A 16,952-nucleotide genomic window follows, 5' to 3' on the forward strand; every position below is an offset into this window, starting at 1 on the left:
TTTGAGAAAGCAGTAAAAGCTGTTTGGCAGTATTAGCATTTTAGTGTCTTTTAAGTGTCTGACTGACAGGGCCTAGGAGCGACTACATCAGAAAGGTACTTTTCTACTTTTTCCCTTGCAGAATTCTAGGCAAAGTCTGGCGCTGGAGTTGGCTGTCATGTCCAAGTCTGTCAGAGCTTTTTTTGTTTGAAACAGCAAGGGTAAGATGAACTGCAGGGTAAGATGGGCTGTTTTGGATCGAATAGTCCAGTTATGATACCACTTCTTTTTTCTTTTTCTTTCCCCCCTTTCCTTTCTTTTCTTTTCCTGTTCTGTAATTGATGTTGAGTTTGGCATAAGCTCCATTCATCGGAAGATGTGTTACCTTTCTGGACCAGTTCCTTAACTGATGCAAAATAAACAGTATAATTAATCGGGAATAAAATAGTCCATCTTGCCTTCATTCCATTTTACCCAAGTAAAACAAAAATGAAAAAAAAATCCTTGCCAACTGATTAAAATTTCTAATCCTTTATCATAATAACACTATGGATATATTTCTTTTGAAACACCTTGTTGCATATATGCCTTGCAACATTCTTTTGCATATTGTGGAACAAATGTATATGTATATATATATATATATTTGCCTTGCCAATATTAGTTAATTAACCCTAATGATGAAGCACAAAAGGAGGCTATGTGCCTCCTGTACTATTATTAGGCTCTAAATTACCAGTTATCATTATGTACATTACAAATTAATGTCTAAAGCCCCCTTCTGTTTTAGTGCCATGATCAGGCAACTCCAGCAATGCACTTATAGTCTGTCTTCATATAATATAGGTGTAAGAGTAATAGTTCTACTGCTCTCTAGTAAATGACATGTGTAGCTTGACCACCCCATTTGTCTTAAGCTGTGGGGCTAACTATAGAGATGGGAGATGTTTCATTTTACCATTGGCTTGCTACATATAGATTCATTATGGTGACTTTTCTTTTTTAAGGCGGCAACATTTTCAGGTTTGTAGCATCCTCTTTGTATCAGAGTTTCTCTGATACATTTTTCCTGATTCCTTGGGGCAACAGCTTATTTGTTACAGAAGTCAAAACATTTTATGAGCTGCCAGATTAGTGGTTCATAAATGCTTTGAAGAGCTGCTGCAAGATTTTACTGGAAGGCTCAGGACTGCTGTTTGTTTTTAGTTCTCTTTTAACAGCTTAAGTGTCTTCTTTCTCATTTTATTTTTTCATTGTCACTTGATTTAAAGCTCATTAAAAATAATAATCTGGTTATGCACTAGATCACGGCCAAATATTGATTTGGACCTCCCATTGCTATATTTTTGGGTCCCATAAATGCTTGATTTGCCTAAAGCTTTTTTACCCTTCCCTTTTGAGTGGAATTTGGTTTTATTTTCAATTTCAGTTCTGCGTCTGTATAAGCAAAATGTATGCCTGTCACTTTATTTATTTTTGCTCAGTGATTCCATTCTCACCCCTGTGACGAAAGCAAACTCAAAAGAACTGAATTCTAACAATGAGAAACACAATGTTTATGCACTGGATTCATCTTTTCTCCCCTGATTTTCGTTAGGTTCCGAGCTCATGCCCAAAGCCCTCTCCACCAGGATAGTGGGAGGCATTTGGTGGTTTTTCACACTTATCATCATTTCCTCGTATACCGCTAATCTAGCCGCCTTTCTGACAGTGGAGCGCATGGAGTCCCCCATCGATTCAGCCGATGATTTAGCGAAACAAACAAAGATAGAATATGGAGCAGTTGAAGATGGAGCAACGATGACCTTTTTCAAGGTAGGCCCTTTGCCATTTAATTGGAGGGGGATATTACTTCCTGTGCAGTTGGTTAGCAGGTGGAGAAATTATTTTAGTCATTCAGATTATCACATTTTGGTAGGTTTAGAAAATCATGATGTCCTATTCATGCATTTAAAAAAAATCATTGGAAAGTAAAAAGGCAGCTTTCTTACAGGGTACTTTATGACAATGATAAACACTAACAAGTTCCGGCTTCTGACCTTAATTCAGAGTAAGCATGTTTCTCTGCATAAACAAACGTATACCCACTTAACTAGCATTAAGTCTCATTTACCTTTGAGTATAGCCATAGGGTCAAGCTGCACATCTTTACTTTCCTTTGTTAAGGAGAACAGAAGATGCCCATCATCACTCTTCCTTGCCTGACTTTAATTCTTTCTTTAGTTCCTAATGGCAATGCAGTATAGAAAAAACACTTTATATTTCAGTAGATTGAACCTGTACTGTTGTATTGCTTGGAAACTGAGGTTGCGTCATTCCTTGTTCTAAAAGCTGTTAAGGCACCTCTTCCTGGAAGGCTGGACTTGTTACTTTTCTTGTGCTTGTAATGCACTAAAATAATAATCATGCTATCTCATTTGCTGCAGTGTACTAATGAAAGTCAAACCAGTCCAGGTGCTAAGGTCTGCCATAGGAATCTCACAGTTTCAAAATGCAACCATGTTACTAGCAGTAGCAAATGGTGTAGTGGGCAAGTGATGCTCACCTGACCTTCAGTTGGTTGCATCACTGTTGCTTACCAACAGGTCGAGGAGGAGGGGCAGCAAGGTTGTCAACATGTAAACACAGCAGCTGAGCCAGTCAGGTGTTCCTGATAGAACAGGTTTAGCTTTGTCAGTCACCTAACTCCTGTTGAGAACAGAAGAGTATGAAGAGAAAAGCTAGTTAACATTTCCCCCCCCTGTCTGAGATGAAACAATATGTTAAGAGACTCACTGCCTTGCTAGACACATGATTTCTTGTGTTGCTTTAAAAGTTAGATTCACAAATGTATAGGGAAATACCCAAGAGTTAAGAACCATATTCAGTACATAGTTGCCCCACCCTCCGCAAAAAACCCCATTCAGTTATTATTATTCATAAATTTGTATATACCGCCCTTCATCTGCAGATTCATACACACGTGCTCCATTCCAGAGAGCGACTCTGCAGAAATCCTAGGAGAGGACTGGAAGCTCAAATCACTCTTGCTTCCCCATTCACCACTTCTGTGGAAGATGTGAAGTAGCTCTGAATGAGAGGGTACTCACTCCTTTGTGTGTGTTTTTGCTGATCAAGATGATGATGGCCGGTTTGCAGTACCCTCACTGCCTCCCACTGCAGTTTGTGGCCTGAACAATTGTTATTCTTTTCAATTCATTTAAGTCCTTATGATATGCACTGATAATGGTGGTAGCTCTTTGTACCTGCTTTTCTTCAATCTGCCAGCGTAATTGTGGGGGAGTGCACTGCCTGTCCAGCCACTGCCCCTTACTCTGTCTCTTATACCATAGGTGGGCAAAGAAAAATGACCTACAAATGAGTTTGTTATTTTAAAATTTGTGAGAGCCACTTGGGGTATTGTTTTTTTGGGGGAGGGGTTGTTGGAGAGTGTGAGGTTGTTGCTGCTTTTGATGCTATTTTTTGTATTTTTTATTTTGTATCTTATGATTTATGTGGAATTCGGTTGTATACGTTTCGATGTTTGTTTATTGTTTATGGCTACTTTTGTAAGCGGCCTTGAGCATGGATTTAACTTTGAAAAGCCAGCATACAAATGAAATGATGGGTGATGAATGGATTCCTCTGATAAATCCTTCTAAATTTAAAGCTGTCTTTAAAAGAAAAGGGATGAGGGACTTGGGTGAGTTCCTTTTTGGCGGACTTAAATAAAAAGAACCTGATCAAAGGAGAAAGTCAGCAGCTAAATGCTATAGGAAGGTACTGAGAGTACAAATTGATTCACTGGTACTGTTATTAATTTATGTAAGATTTGAATATCCATATAACCTAAGCATTTAGAAAGGGAGGATTAATGGGCCATTGCCAACACAGGAGCATAATGGCTGCGGCAGGTGCAGGGAGGCCCACAAGAATGGACACAGAAGACTGGTATTGGGTTGAATTAGGCCACAGGAAAGAGTAGATTTGGCTAAGGCATTGGGCATGTATCCAGCATCAGGCAGCCCTCCTGGTACCTGTTAGGAACCTGGTGGGGTTGACCTTGTGTAGGGAAGTCACCCCTGACATGGATTGTGTGCCATGATCCTGTACAGGCTGCCATTGGGTGAAATATGTTGCCCCATCATTCCCTGTTTGGCTCCTGGACAGAGTCACCCCTCCTGGACCCCTCCCTGTGACTAAGGATCCAGTCCAATGCCTTATCTGCCAAAGTTGTGACGGTTGCTATAAGGCAGGTGAAAACCTGCAAGCTGGCCAGTTTGCTTGCAGGAGAAAATTCCTCCCTGGCCCTGAATACAATGACCGAGTAAATAATAGCAAGGTCCATATGCCCCATACCCACTCCCCACTGAGCGTGCCCCTAACAGATTGGGTGGGTGGGAAATCCAGTGACGAACATCCAACAGGATGGCATGCACTTGGCCACCTCCTTAAATAGACCAGGGATGGGCTGGGTGCAACCCCCAAGCCCCTGCCCTGATTCGCCTTGCAGGCACTGCCCACACATACCTGAGAGTTCATTGAGGCCAAAGGTGGGTGTCGCCAGGTGACCATCCCCTTTCCTGGCCTCACTGAAAGATGGCAGCCTCCATGGAACCACCACAGCCATGCCTTGGTGCAAGCATCATCCATCCAGAGCCCCAGATGAGAAGTTATTCTCCTCAGTGAGCCACTAGTTGCAAATCAGATTTTTTTCAGATCTCTCCAAGATGTCATGGATAATCACTTGTGTTTCCCTATTTTTGTGGAGACCCAGATGTTATGTAAACATTAACATAGTTCTGATGGAACTATGGAATTTGGAACTTATTAATATTTGGTAGCTAAAAGTACCGTAAACAAGCTACGATGCAGGTAGTATTATAGAATATTTTCTTCCAAAAATCTGTATGAGAAATAGAGGTAATAAGTTTGTAGGAATTAACTGTAACTAATCAATCAAAGCTGCCTTAATGGCAGGGATATTTGAAGCTGTCAAAACAAAATTTAGAAAAAATTTAAAGAATCTGGTTTTCTTAATTTTAAAATGAAACAATATGATTAAAGTCTCAGGGCTCAAAGAGATTATGACACAAAGTATTTATTCAGTCTTACCAAAGAATACAAGACTTTATTTTATTTTATGTCTGCCTGATACTAGTGGAAGACTTTGATGTTGTATTCTTTCTGATTGTCAGGCTGAACTTGAAAGCATTTTGGGGGGCAATTTTTCTGAGTAAAATATTCTAGCCCAAATGGTGTTATGCTGCTGCTTTTTTCTTTACCATATCTTCTTATTCTGCACATATTTCTTTTTCTATTTCTCTTTTCACCTCTTTGTATTTTCCTTGTTAATTTGTTCTGGTGTATCTTTGCAACCCCTGGATTGAATGCTATGCCTTATAGCACTACAGAGTTGAATGAGAGTCATTCCTGACTATTGGAAGAACTTTCCCAAACAATTAGCTTGGGAAACGTCCATCTTCAGTAAGTGTGGCCGGTTAGTCATGTATGACTCTGTTCTGTCTTCACTGTTGGAACCTTCTGTGTTCCTCTGAACACCAGTTGCTGGGAACTGCAAGTGGGGACATTGCTGTTGCACTGAGGTCCTGCTCCTAGGATGGAAATCTGGTTGGCCACTGTAAGAACAAGATGCTGGCCTAATCCAACAGGGCTTTTCTTATGCTCTTATGGTGTGGCATGCCCTCAGTTCCTCATGTCTCAAGAGTTAGGAAGTCTTGTCACTGTAACATCTACACCTACACTATATGTTAGTCTTCTGCAACCTGGTGCCCTTCAGATGTTTTGGAATACAACTTCCATCAGCCACCATGGCTGATAATACCAGCAGTCCAAATTACCTGGAGGATACCAGCCAGCTTGGGGAAGTCTATTACATGTTTGTCTTTGAAGTAAGATGCTGTAGTTACTAAACCTAGCACAACCTGGTATAAGAAATGACAGCAGAGGAAAACAAACTAACAGTTTTGCATACTCAGAATGGCAGGTGAGCAGATTTTTGCTGGTCAAACAATGGAGTGGTAATGAATTAATTCACCCTATCTGTACACTACAACACCCCCCCCCCAACTGCTTTCAAAAAGAAGAGATGTACATTAAATGTCTTCTTAGCATATTGTCTGGTTGGGTAATATGAAAAGGGTATGGGGGAGGGAACCTGGCAATTGGATATGCAGTTCTAGGGATTAGGCCTTGTTGTCATCTGTCTGTCTCGAGACACAATGGAATGCACCTCACATTGCTGGAGAATCACAGTGCCTGCTGCGGCTCCTGAGGCTGCTAACTTGTAACTGCTGCCTCCCGCATTGTTTTTGCTGCCTTAGCAGCACTGAAGTGACCAGATCTGATGAGTGCAAAATGAACTAGTGTAGCCTTCTGAACTTGGAGAAACATGTCCAGTCATAAAATATTGACCTTTGAGCTTTCAGTAATGTCTTCTGTAGTTACGTTTTTTCTATTTTATTTTCTGCCATTTTTATTACCGTTTTAACTGGATGTGTTAGTGCTTTATGAGATTGATCAAGAGCCAGGAAATCTCTTGCCCCTGGAGATATTTAAAAGAGGATTGGGAGAGTGCACGCATTTTGATGAAAGAAAATCCTACTGTCCTGGGAATGTGACCATATGACCGATAGAATTATTGAGTCTAGGCTTAAATAGCAGTTGTGTCTATCATAATACGATTGGTTGGCATCTGTCTGTCTTGGGATGCAGTGGAGGAGTGTGTCTTTGGGGGTAACACCAAACTCTTGGAAGGTTATAGCACCTCCTGGGGCTGTAGAGGCTGATATAGGAGAGACATAATTTTGTGGCAGATTGAGACACCCAGTTGTGCTGCAGCAGGTGCACCATGGCTTTTCTTCTCTCTGTGCTCCTCCCAGTGGTCATTCCTTCTCTGGTCACTGCTATGGATGCATGACCTATCTGTCTGTCTCCAGGAATTGCGGTCATCTGCAAGGGATTATAGTTGAGTGAAAAGTTGTAGGGAGCTATTCAGTACAAAATGTTGCTATGAAATATGGTTATGAAGCATACTGCCTGAGATTTTTTCAAAAAAAATTGTGGAGTTCTGTGAAAATGATTCCATATTCCATCTTGGACAATTAAGCTCTGCTTAGATGTTCATCTCCACACATGGAGTGAGGAGCATGGCTGCCTACACTAGCCTTGCTCCCAACGCTAGCCTTGCTCCCAGCACTACCATCCCCCCAGGCGACAGCCTCAGATCTTCCCACAAGAGAGGAATTTTCATGCTTTCAGCTGGTCATACTTACAATTCCACCATATGATTCAGAACCTTGTACGATTGGGGTTCCTGTTCATGTGGAGGATTCTTAGCACTTTCAGCTGAACATGCAAAGTTCCCCTCTTCAGATCTTTTGCCTTCATATGCAAAGGTTTGATATGTTCCATGAACTAGTCGCTTCTCAAGCTTGGCTTTTGTTCTACAGATCTCAGTGTGTTGACAGACAACTCCTATGAAAGCTTTACTGCCTGCCTTCACCATTGTACAAATGCACTTGGTATATTTGGCAATGAAGATGAAACAGTGTTGGTAGTTCAGGTTTATTGACAATGCACAAGTATGACAGCGCTGAGTTTGATCTTGCTTCTGTGTTTATATCTATATCTCATTACAGCAAGATAAAATAACTAACTGCCAGAATTGAGCAAAACAGTAGCATATAGTGCAACATAATATAAAGACACCAGATGGTTTCTTAATGTTAAATGAAAACATGAAATCCCAGTAATAGCTATTAGAGCCAACCACTGTGAGGCACAATAGCTATCCCTGTGATTGACAGTAATTCCCACAGTAGTTTTTCTTTGTAAAAAGCTTATCAAAGTTGTCTTTGAAACATAGCCAAGATTTTGGAAGAGCTAACATTTGTTCAAGAAGAATCTAAATCAGAAATTGAAAACTTACTATTCACATTTTATTTGGAAGCTTGAGCTGTTTGTTGCTTTCTGAACTATCCCATCCCCATCCTCCCACACCCTACCCCAAATTCTGATGATTAAAAATACCTCAGTGTAATGCGTTATGTGTAGGGAAAAGTGGTGGGTAGACTTTTTGACACATCTCTCCAGTCACCTCAAACCAAGGACATAGGCAAGTGGTAGGGTTAGGGTTACCTAAATTAGTCTGATATAAAAGAAGTGGTTTGTTAAGACATCATAAACATTGAGATAAAAAGCAGTTTTTTAACCCTCCACCTCTCATAATTAGTATTTACAATGTCTGCATTGGATTTCCCTCCCATCACATAAAAGACAGACACTGTCTCTGTTGTCTTTTAGTTACCTGTGAAAGACCTTCCTCTCCCAATAAGCCTTTTAAGTGGAGATCTTTATGCCAGTCTGCATCTGTATTGGAACACTTTTTAGCTGTTTTATATTTGGAATTGTTTTAATTGCTTTATACGTGGAACTCCTTTTAACCATTTTAATAATTTTTTGTTTATTTTTTAAACAATTGTTATAACCCTCACCGAAACCCACACAAAAATCTGATAAATAAGTTTTTCAGTTCCTTCCTGCCTTTGCTTTTCAATCCTTCATTGCTAATTACAGAATTTTGAAGAACAGCTGGGAATATGATCAGAATCTAAACTGCTCCTGGCAGTAATCCCTTTGACGCTGCATGGCTGAGCTGGCATGATGGCCTGGCATATTCTAACTGCTCAGGAAACAAAGCTATCAGAATGTTTGTAGTCCATCTTTTTTGAGGAAAGGAAAAGTTGTCAATATGTCTACCCTCAGGATATCAGTAGCTTTGTGGGTTAGGCTGATTAGAAAGATGTAGGGAAGATGGCAAGGAACCAAGAATGAAGGTGGCCGAAGTGGGGGAAGGGACAATATGAAAGGACCTCAACAGAAGCATATGTGAAGGACAAAGGAAGCTTTAGGGAAAAGATAGGAGAAACTGAAAACATGCAAGAATGGGCTAAGAACAAAGACAAAAAGGGCGCCGAATTTTATATATTAGTTTGGAATAAGCATGCAATACTTTTCTTGCAGGCGTCTGTTATACTTAATTTATAGTTTTATTGGCACAGGGACATCAAAACTCATTAACTATTGAGGAAGTTTGGCTGTGTAAATTATTTAGCTGAATCATAGTCAAGGGGGGAAATATGCAAGTTTATTTGATCAGAATGTAATCAGAAGCTTGAATGGCTTTGACAAAGAATCTAAGCAGAAACATGATACCAAAACATCCTTGCCTGTTTAACTTGCTGAGTAAGTCTTCTAGTTTGTATCATTTCACTGCTGTTTACAGGTTGCCCCAGGACACTTACACTGATGCATGCTTCTAGTAACACACAAGGCTGCTTGCATTAGTACTGTGGCTGGACAGAAAGACATGTATTCATTGCTCTGCTCCAGAGGGTCCCCCAACCCCTTAGAATAGATTTTGGGGGTTCACAAGGGGCTGCATGTGGGTGAGAATGAAGCGGAAGTCTTGTATCAGAATCAGAAGCCTCTTCTGCTCATGCTGTGGCAGCACTGGATACAAACAAGGTGTGGAAGAGAATAAAAGTATTACTCCCAAGTTAGCTGCCTGAATGGGAAGCTGCCTGTTCTTATGAGGAAGAACATAAAGAGATACATGAGCATCATTTGCCTCCCTGCTTACCTTGTAGCTGGCAAGAGGTCCCCTATCTTCACAGGTAGGGGACAATTCTAAATCAGTCACATCCTGGTAGTGGATGCTGCCTACTGCTAAGTATGTATGTATGATATTGCTCCTCTTGTTTTCTGTGTCACTTACGTAATGTCTTTTCAATAGAAGTAACTGTTTGAGTTCATGTTTTAAATTGTTCCCCCCACACGTCTATTTTAACTACCCTTAGGCTGCTTCTATACTGGGCATTTACCATGGAACAGCTTGTTCACTCACTTTTTATGGGGCTCCACATGGTGTAGTGATCAAAATGTCCTTTTCATATGTTTTCCCTGTTCCCCGCTGTCCTCCCCCCTTCCGGAGCTCAGAAAATATGACTTAAAGAAACAAAATGCAATGGAACTGCTGTTGCAATCCCTTGGGGTGTTGATAATGTATCACACAACAACTACAGCCTATGCAACCCTATAATAGCCTATATATTGATTCATTTCATGAAATTTATACAGTACTTGATTGTACAAAAAAAACAACCCTCACAGCCATACTTTAAAACATATACAAGTTAAAATACTAAAACAGATTAAAATGGCCTCAACTTTCAAAGCCTCTGAGTAGGCTTGTCTAAACAGGAATGTTTGTTTTAGCAGGCACCAAAAAGAGTTCACTGAAGGCACCTGCCTAATATCAATAGGTAAGGGGTTCCAAAGTGTAGGTGCTGCCACACTACAAATGCGGAATGAGTATTATTTGTCACCTGTATTAGAGCCAGTTCAGCCAATAGACTGTGCTCTAGGCACGTGACCTATAGCTTGTCACTGGGAATAAAGTCTACCACTTCCTGAATGGCATTTCCTTGTGTCCATTCGTGTTTCCTGCCCCCATTCCAAATTGCATCTGGGGAAGGGGACACCATAATGGGGATTATTTGAACCTTTCTTCACACAATGCTCTCAATGAAAATTCAAACTTCTCCCAATGTGTGTATGTTTTCAAAATTGGCTCTTGCAGAATTTCAAATCTGTAGTACTTTGCATAGAAACTAGCATAATGATAATAGCTGGATGCAACAGCAATATAATTATACCCAAACATAGATCTGTTGACCATACACTGACTAAGAGGCTTTGAGTTGGATATTGTGCATATCAGAAAGTGTGCTGTATGATTGGATATAGTTGGCCGTATTGTGTGTCTGTTTTGTGTGCTATAATAATTCCTTCATGTTGTTGGAGTGGCCTAAATACATCACTGGATGATGGGACATTAGGGTCCTGATTTAGCATCTTTTGTTTGTGCATGTGTGATGAAAATACTCTCTCTTTTTTGGTCTATTGAAACATTTTATTCTTAGCAATGCTTTCAGTTTATGCAGCCAGAGTGCACAGTGGCTGTTTGTACTTTGCTCAGAACTATTGCAACTTGCTAAATTTCCACGTACGGTAATGTTTCAAAAATAACCATGAATGTGTACTACCATGGTTGTGAAATATGATCCAGTGCAGCATGAGCCATTTCCTTGAATGAAATGTATTTTCAAGCAATCTGTCCTATATTTAATGAATTGAACATTATTCAGAGCCTTTGTCTAAGCATTAGCCAGCTAAATAAGTTTGAAGAGTTTCCATCCATATTAGTAGAAATTCTGATTTTACCTTGTCAGTTCACATATGGTGTAAGAGAGATGGTGTCCAACTGCATTAGTACTACGTTTGTGTTATTATATATGTTTTCATAGCCAGCACTGCCCTGAATACCACCGTGAGTTTTATAGCTTAGATAAAACATTCCTCCCCACTGTTATTCATTGACTTGAACAGAATGCTTGTCACAGACTGTTATCTCACCTTCCCAAGACATGTGTATTGTGGTCATTGTGCAAGCTGGCTTTGACATGAATATGTTTATCACCAGATTTAGAATTCTAGTACCTATCTAGGAGTACTATGAGGTAAAAATCAGACATAAAATTCTGGAGCGTTCTGCTTTCATTGTGGACTTTTAATGTGGACAATTGGATTTTAAATTATCGATACTAAATATGAATAAATTTGAACTCATAAACTCATTGCACAAAGGTGTCACATTGGATGAGTACATGGACAAGTTACTTTTGGGAGAAATTGTGTTATTCACTGTGATTTAGAACAGGATGTTCATACCTCTATTTTTTAACCTTTATGGGCAGAGAGTTTGTATGTTGTTTGACTGACATCTAAGTAATGTGCTATTTTCTGCACATAATAGATTTTGATGTGAGAAGCAAGTGTTACTCTGATTCTGGCTTAACAGCTTTGTAGTGCTTAAAAGTACATATTCAACAAAATAGTCTAGTAGTAGATATTGTTGTCTGAATTTGCATATGCTGAACATTGAACAGAGAACCGTCTTGTACATTTCTGTTTTCCACTAAAAATAACATAGTTTCCCTAGCTTGTATATATGCTGAATTTATTCAGACAAAAACTACTCACATTTGTTTCTGATACAAAAATGCAGGTTAATGAAGATCAGTAAGTGGTAAGTAAAATGTTTGAGGTGAATATTGCAATAAATTTTTATTTATCATGAATATTTTGTTAACAGACTGTTCAGAATGGATTTCCCTGCTCATTCAGTGCTGATAAAATATTAACAAGACAATTTAATGGCAGAAATATGCATTGCTGTTTAACAGATGGCCTGTGATTTGGTAGAGATATTCCTGTTTTTTTACAGGAAAGTTAAAGAGAGATGACATTCTTAAAGAAAGAAATAATCTTCTATTCCAGAATAACAGTCACCATGTTAGAGATGAAAACTTGTGTAGTTGAAATTCCACAAGTGAATTCCCATAGATCTGTCTTCCTCCCCACTCATGCTCAAAATACAGGAATGGAATATAAGTGCATTCTTCCTATAGCTAAAGATTTTGGAGATGCTCTCCTGAGCTGCGATTCAAAAATCTTTGTGGAATTATAAAAGGGGAGCATTACAAGTTTCAAATTCTTTCTTGTCTAAGCTGGAAAATTACTGGCTTCTCTCTCCACTGGTGCTTCCCATACACAAAATGTCTTTTCTGTCAGCCCCTCCCCTTCCCAAACACTTTTTCCTTGCCCTTATTTCTCTCAGCAAGAGCAAAAGGAGTCTGTCCTGCCTCCTCATTGATGCCTTAGTGCATCATTGACAAGAATACACATCTGAAGGGGTATCACACTTTTCCTACTGGTGTGCAGTTGCTTGAGGTAACAGGGAGGGAAAAGGGCACCCCACATCTCCATGCACCACTCCGGCTGGTGCAGTACCAAGTCAACAGGCAGCTTGGGAAGGAATAGCAGAGTGTTCTTATCCCATCTTCTCATTGGCTTCTGCTACTAGGAAAGGGTGTTTTGGAGGTAGAGGGGGTAACAGGAAGGAGAGCTCTTTTTGACAATTGTAGATAGTCATGGCACATTTTCTTTCCATTCTTTCTTTTTTTGAGAAAGCACTTGCTTCATTTGAGTCAGGCTAAGCCTCTCATCCTAATCCAGTCCTCCTTTTCTGCATGATTCAAATTATTAGTGTTCTATAATGTGTATAGTTCCTTGTGAAGCCTTTGCAGTTTACATATCAGAGAGAAGAGTCAGCTAAGGCTCTCTTGTTGAATCTATGGGAATCTCTCTGTGCGTGCTGCATATGAGGTGACACTCGAGTGTACTCTGGATTTTAAAAGCAAAAATATTGAATTTCCAAACTCACCCCAAGATGGAAAACCACACTGGAACAAACAATATGCTATAGAAATAGATCTTCCAGAATCAAAGGCTAGAATAAAGCAGTAACAGGGCACCATATGTAAACAATAAATGGTGACAAAAAGATGAAGAGAATGGCCAATTGCATGAACACAGCAAGACAATTTAATAATTCATATTTGAAATTACTCTTTCACTCTATTGAAGTTTCTAGATGGTTATTTTAGAAAGTCATATTTAATGTTTTCATCAGCTATTGAAATTAGTGGGGTTGCTCACTTTTTAAGTTGGGTTAGGATGTTAAGAAGAATCCCCAACAACAACTGTAATTACTTTTGGAATTGTCTGCTTTTCATTCATCTAGTTCCTAAACAATATCTGTATTTAAGAATAGATTTAAGAGCTGAACATTTGATGATGTGTTGTATTGTTCCTAATAACTGATCTCCAAATAGTGTTTTGTTTGGCTATCTCACAGTTGCTTATTTCAAAATTCAGGTAATAATTTTGTTTCTTCACAAGGGAGCATAGTACATTAGCAGTGCCAATCTGTACATGTCACTCAGAAGCAAGTCCCATTTAGTTCATCAAGGCTGTTGCAATATGGGCAGATCTTCACTGATCCTGTGAGGTAAGTCAGGCTGTGAGGCACTTTGGGGCTATTTACCTTTCTGGGTAGTTCTAAAACCAGTTTCTCTTTTAGACTACTTAGGTCTGAGCAGGAAAGAAATCCAGATGTATGGTACTTACATTGATTTGAAAGAGGGGGACAATATTCTAGACTCCTGTCTTTTTATATGCCACCAGAGTCCAATCTGCAATTTTCACCATCTGTCCTTGAAAGCTTAGAGCTTGACGGAACAGGCAAGGTAACATGAGCAGACCAAATCCCATGGCTAGGAAAAATCTAAAGGTAAAGGTAAAGGACCCCTGACAGTTAAGTCCAGTTGCGAATGACTCTGGGGTTGCGGCGCTCATCTCGCTTTACTGTCCGCAGACAGTTTTTCTTGGTCATGCGGCTAGCATGACTAAGCCGCTTCTGGCAAAACCCAGAGCAGCTCACAGAAATGCCATTTACCTTCCTGCCGGAGCAGTACCTATTTATCTACTTGGACTTTGACGTGCTTTCAAACTGCTAAGTTGGCAGGAGCTGGGACTGAGCAACAGGAGCTCACCCCGTCACGAGGATTCAAACCGCTGACCTTCCGATCGGCAAGCCCTAGGCTCAGTGGTTTACACCACAGCGCCACCCGTGTCCCTACCAGGAAAAATCTAACCCCAAATTAATCTAACTCAAAATTACCACAACAGACTTCTTTCAATCAGCATCACAAAGCAGAAGCAAGATAGGAAGATACTTTAAAAAGAGAAAAAACATATATTCATATATCCTATAGCAGATAAAAGACAGCTTTGGCTGACATGCAAAACAAGATGGGCTATCACAGGTTATTCATCAAAGGCATTCAAGGGAAGGATCAGAAACACAGAAAATCTTACTCTTTCTATCTCTGGAGATAGAGCTAGTCAGGTACAAAGGATTCACCAACTAAAGGAATCGAGCTTTCATTGGCATTGCATTCCTGAGATTTATCACTTACATAGGGGATGGGGGCATTGATACAGATGCGGGACAAAAGGAGTGAATGGGGCCAATCTATTCCTGATGTTTTCTGTCAGATGATTGATCAGAAGGTCGATTGAATTTATTAATACGGTCATAGACCAGCTTCAACACACACAATATCACAGATCATAAAAAATATCAGGAATACAAGGGACAATATGCAATAACAAGAATTTAAATATAAAAATTAAAATTAATTGTTAGCGTGCCCCCTGTAATTAACATTTAGGGGATTGGACATTATGGGATACCACTTGCTTCCTGCGATTGATTGCAGGCGCACAGAATTTAGCTACATTTAATGTAGTCTTGGGCTTCTTGTCCTCTAGCAGTAGTTTTAGACTATGGTATTCCGATTCTTTCCTAGACTTTTGCAAAACAGGTGTAATAAAAGTCAAACGTATATCCTCATAAAGACAACAACGTAATAGTACATGTGAAGCAGTTTCAACTTCCAACGAACCACAAGGACAGACCCGTGCTGTGTATGGTTTACCCTCAAATCTGCCCTGAAGTAAGGCAGAAGGGAGAACGTTAAATCTGGCGAGGGTAAAAGACCGTCTGTATTTGGGTACCTGCAGACCTGACAGATAGTTAGCTGGAGAGAAACCTCTGCCATGGTCCCTTATTGCTGGATGTTTGATCATTCCGCTCATGTGGCATTGTAGTTCTATGTCCCAGATACGCTGGCGAATTGTAGTCCTAGCTTTCTCGAAGCCTGTCGCTATCAGGGTCTGCTGTGGGATCCCCAAGCCTTTGAGCTTTTCCAGCAGTGTAGCTTTCCATCTGGATTGGTAGGTATCTAATAAGGTTAAAGGTGCCAGCCCAACCGGGAACTGTCAGATGATTGTAGAAGAGAGCGAGAGATACATGCATAGGGCTGCACTGCAAATCTTGGAAGCCTTTTTGTTAACAGTGGAAGAATGTCATCCTTAGAGCAGTGCAGTCAAAACCAGTTTACTGTTCCTTGTCTTCAGAAGTGTCTTTATGAAAAAGCATTGGTTCCAATGAATATTCCTGAGCAGTTGTACTATTTAGCTCTGTCCATTAGAAAACACACCTATTTATGCTTAACTTTGCTTCCTATCTTTCCTGAGTCAGAACTATCCACATCAGTCTATTCTTTCCTTATTTCCATAGGAAACAAATTTCATTGGCAGCAATAGTAAGCCATTCTCTCTGGAAAGGAAACGTAATGCCTGCTATTTTGGTATGCCCACATAATTCAGTTTGCTTGATCATATTAAAAACAGGTATCTCATTTATCTTCCACCAGCATGGGAGATGTAGCTGTGCCAAAAGTGGAAAACTTGTCTCTCCCCCCCGACTCCCAAGTTTTACCAGTGATTTTTTTTGAAAGTAAAAATTAAATTAAGTTAGGGTGACAGGTGCAGATTTGTAATGCATGCACCACTAATTCAATACAGTTCCCATATTTTGTTAGAAGCATGTGGCAAACCTGATTTTTATGCATAGATTTGCATGAACAAACTTTACATTTCAATTCAGTTCCTATGGCAGTCACTTTTCTCCACTTTGTAGGGATAGTCTTGTTTCCTGCATTTTTATTAGGCTACAGTTACAGTTATTGCAACAGTTAATTGATTCTGACTTAGCCATAACATCTTTTTTTACAGGGATGTTTCAATAATTCAGTCTTTGTGAGTTCTGCTTTGAACTGACATGATCCATGTGTGGGCTAAAGTGTGTGATTGAAACTTTGTTACCTATGTTGGCTTTTGAATGACCAGAGTGTTCTGACACCTTTCTGGGCTTCTAAAAAACCGTCTCAAAATGCATATATATCTATATATATATATGGGGGGGGGGGAATACTTTAGGCTTTAAGCTGTATGCACACTTAAGTGGAACTTCCTTCCAAGTTCTACATATTTTCCCCCTTTTTTAGAAAATACATTCAGAAAAATACTTAATTGAGAATATGTGTTTAATTAAAAAAAATTAAAATAGCAATTTAATGCAGAAATGAAATGAATCTGAC

The 16,952-nt window shown here is 39.8% G+C and overlaps 1 protein-coding gene across 4 annotated transcripts in view; it reads left to right on the top strand.

Annotated features, from left to right (window-relative positions):
• GRIK2 (glutamate ionotropic receptor kainate type subunit 2) overlaps positions 1–16,952 on the top strand; it is a 439,539-nt gene that overhangs the window by 336,274 nt on the left and 86,313 nt on the right. For 3 of the 4 annotated variants that reach the window (XM_083608278.1, XM_083608280.1, XM_083608279.1), the window contains exon 14: positions 1,577–1,794. In XM_083608278.1, coding sequence (XP_083464404.1) covers positions 1,577–1,794 — 218 coding nt within the window. Of the gene's footprint in view, positions 1–1,576; positions 1,795–16,952 lie in introns of those variants that run through there. The other variant, XM_083608281.1, reaches the window with a different exon arrangement.

This window comes from Podarcis filfolensis, assembly GCF_964270895.1.
Source record: "Podarcis filfolensis genome assembly, chromosome: 3".
Classification (NCBI taxonomy): Eukaryota; Metazoa; Chordata; class Lepidosauria; order Squamata; family Lacertidae; genus Podarcis; species Podarcis filfolensis.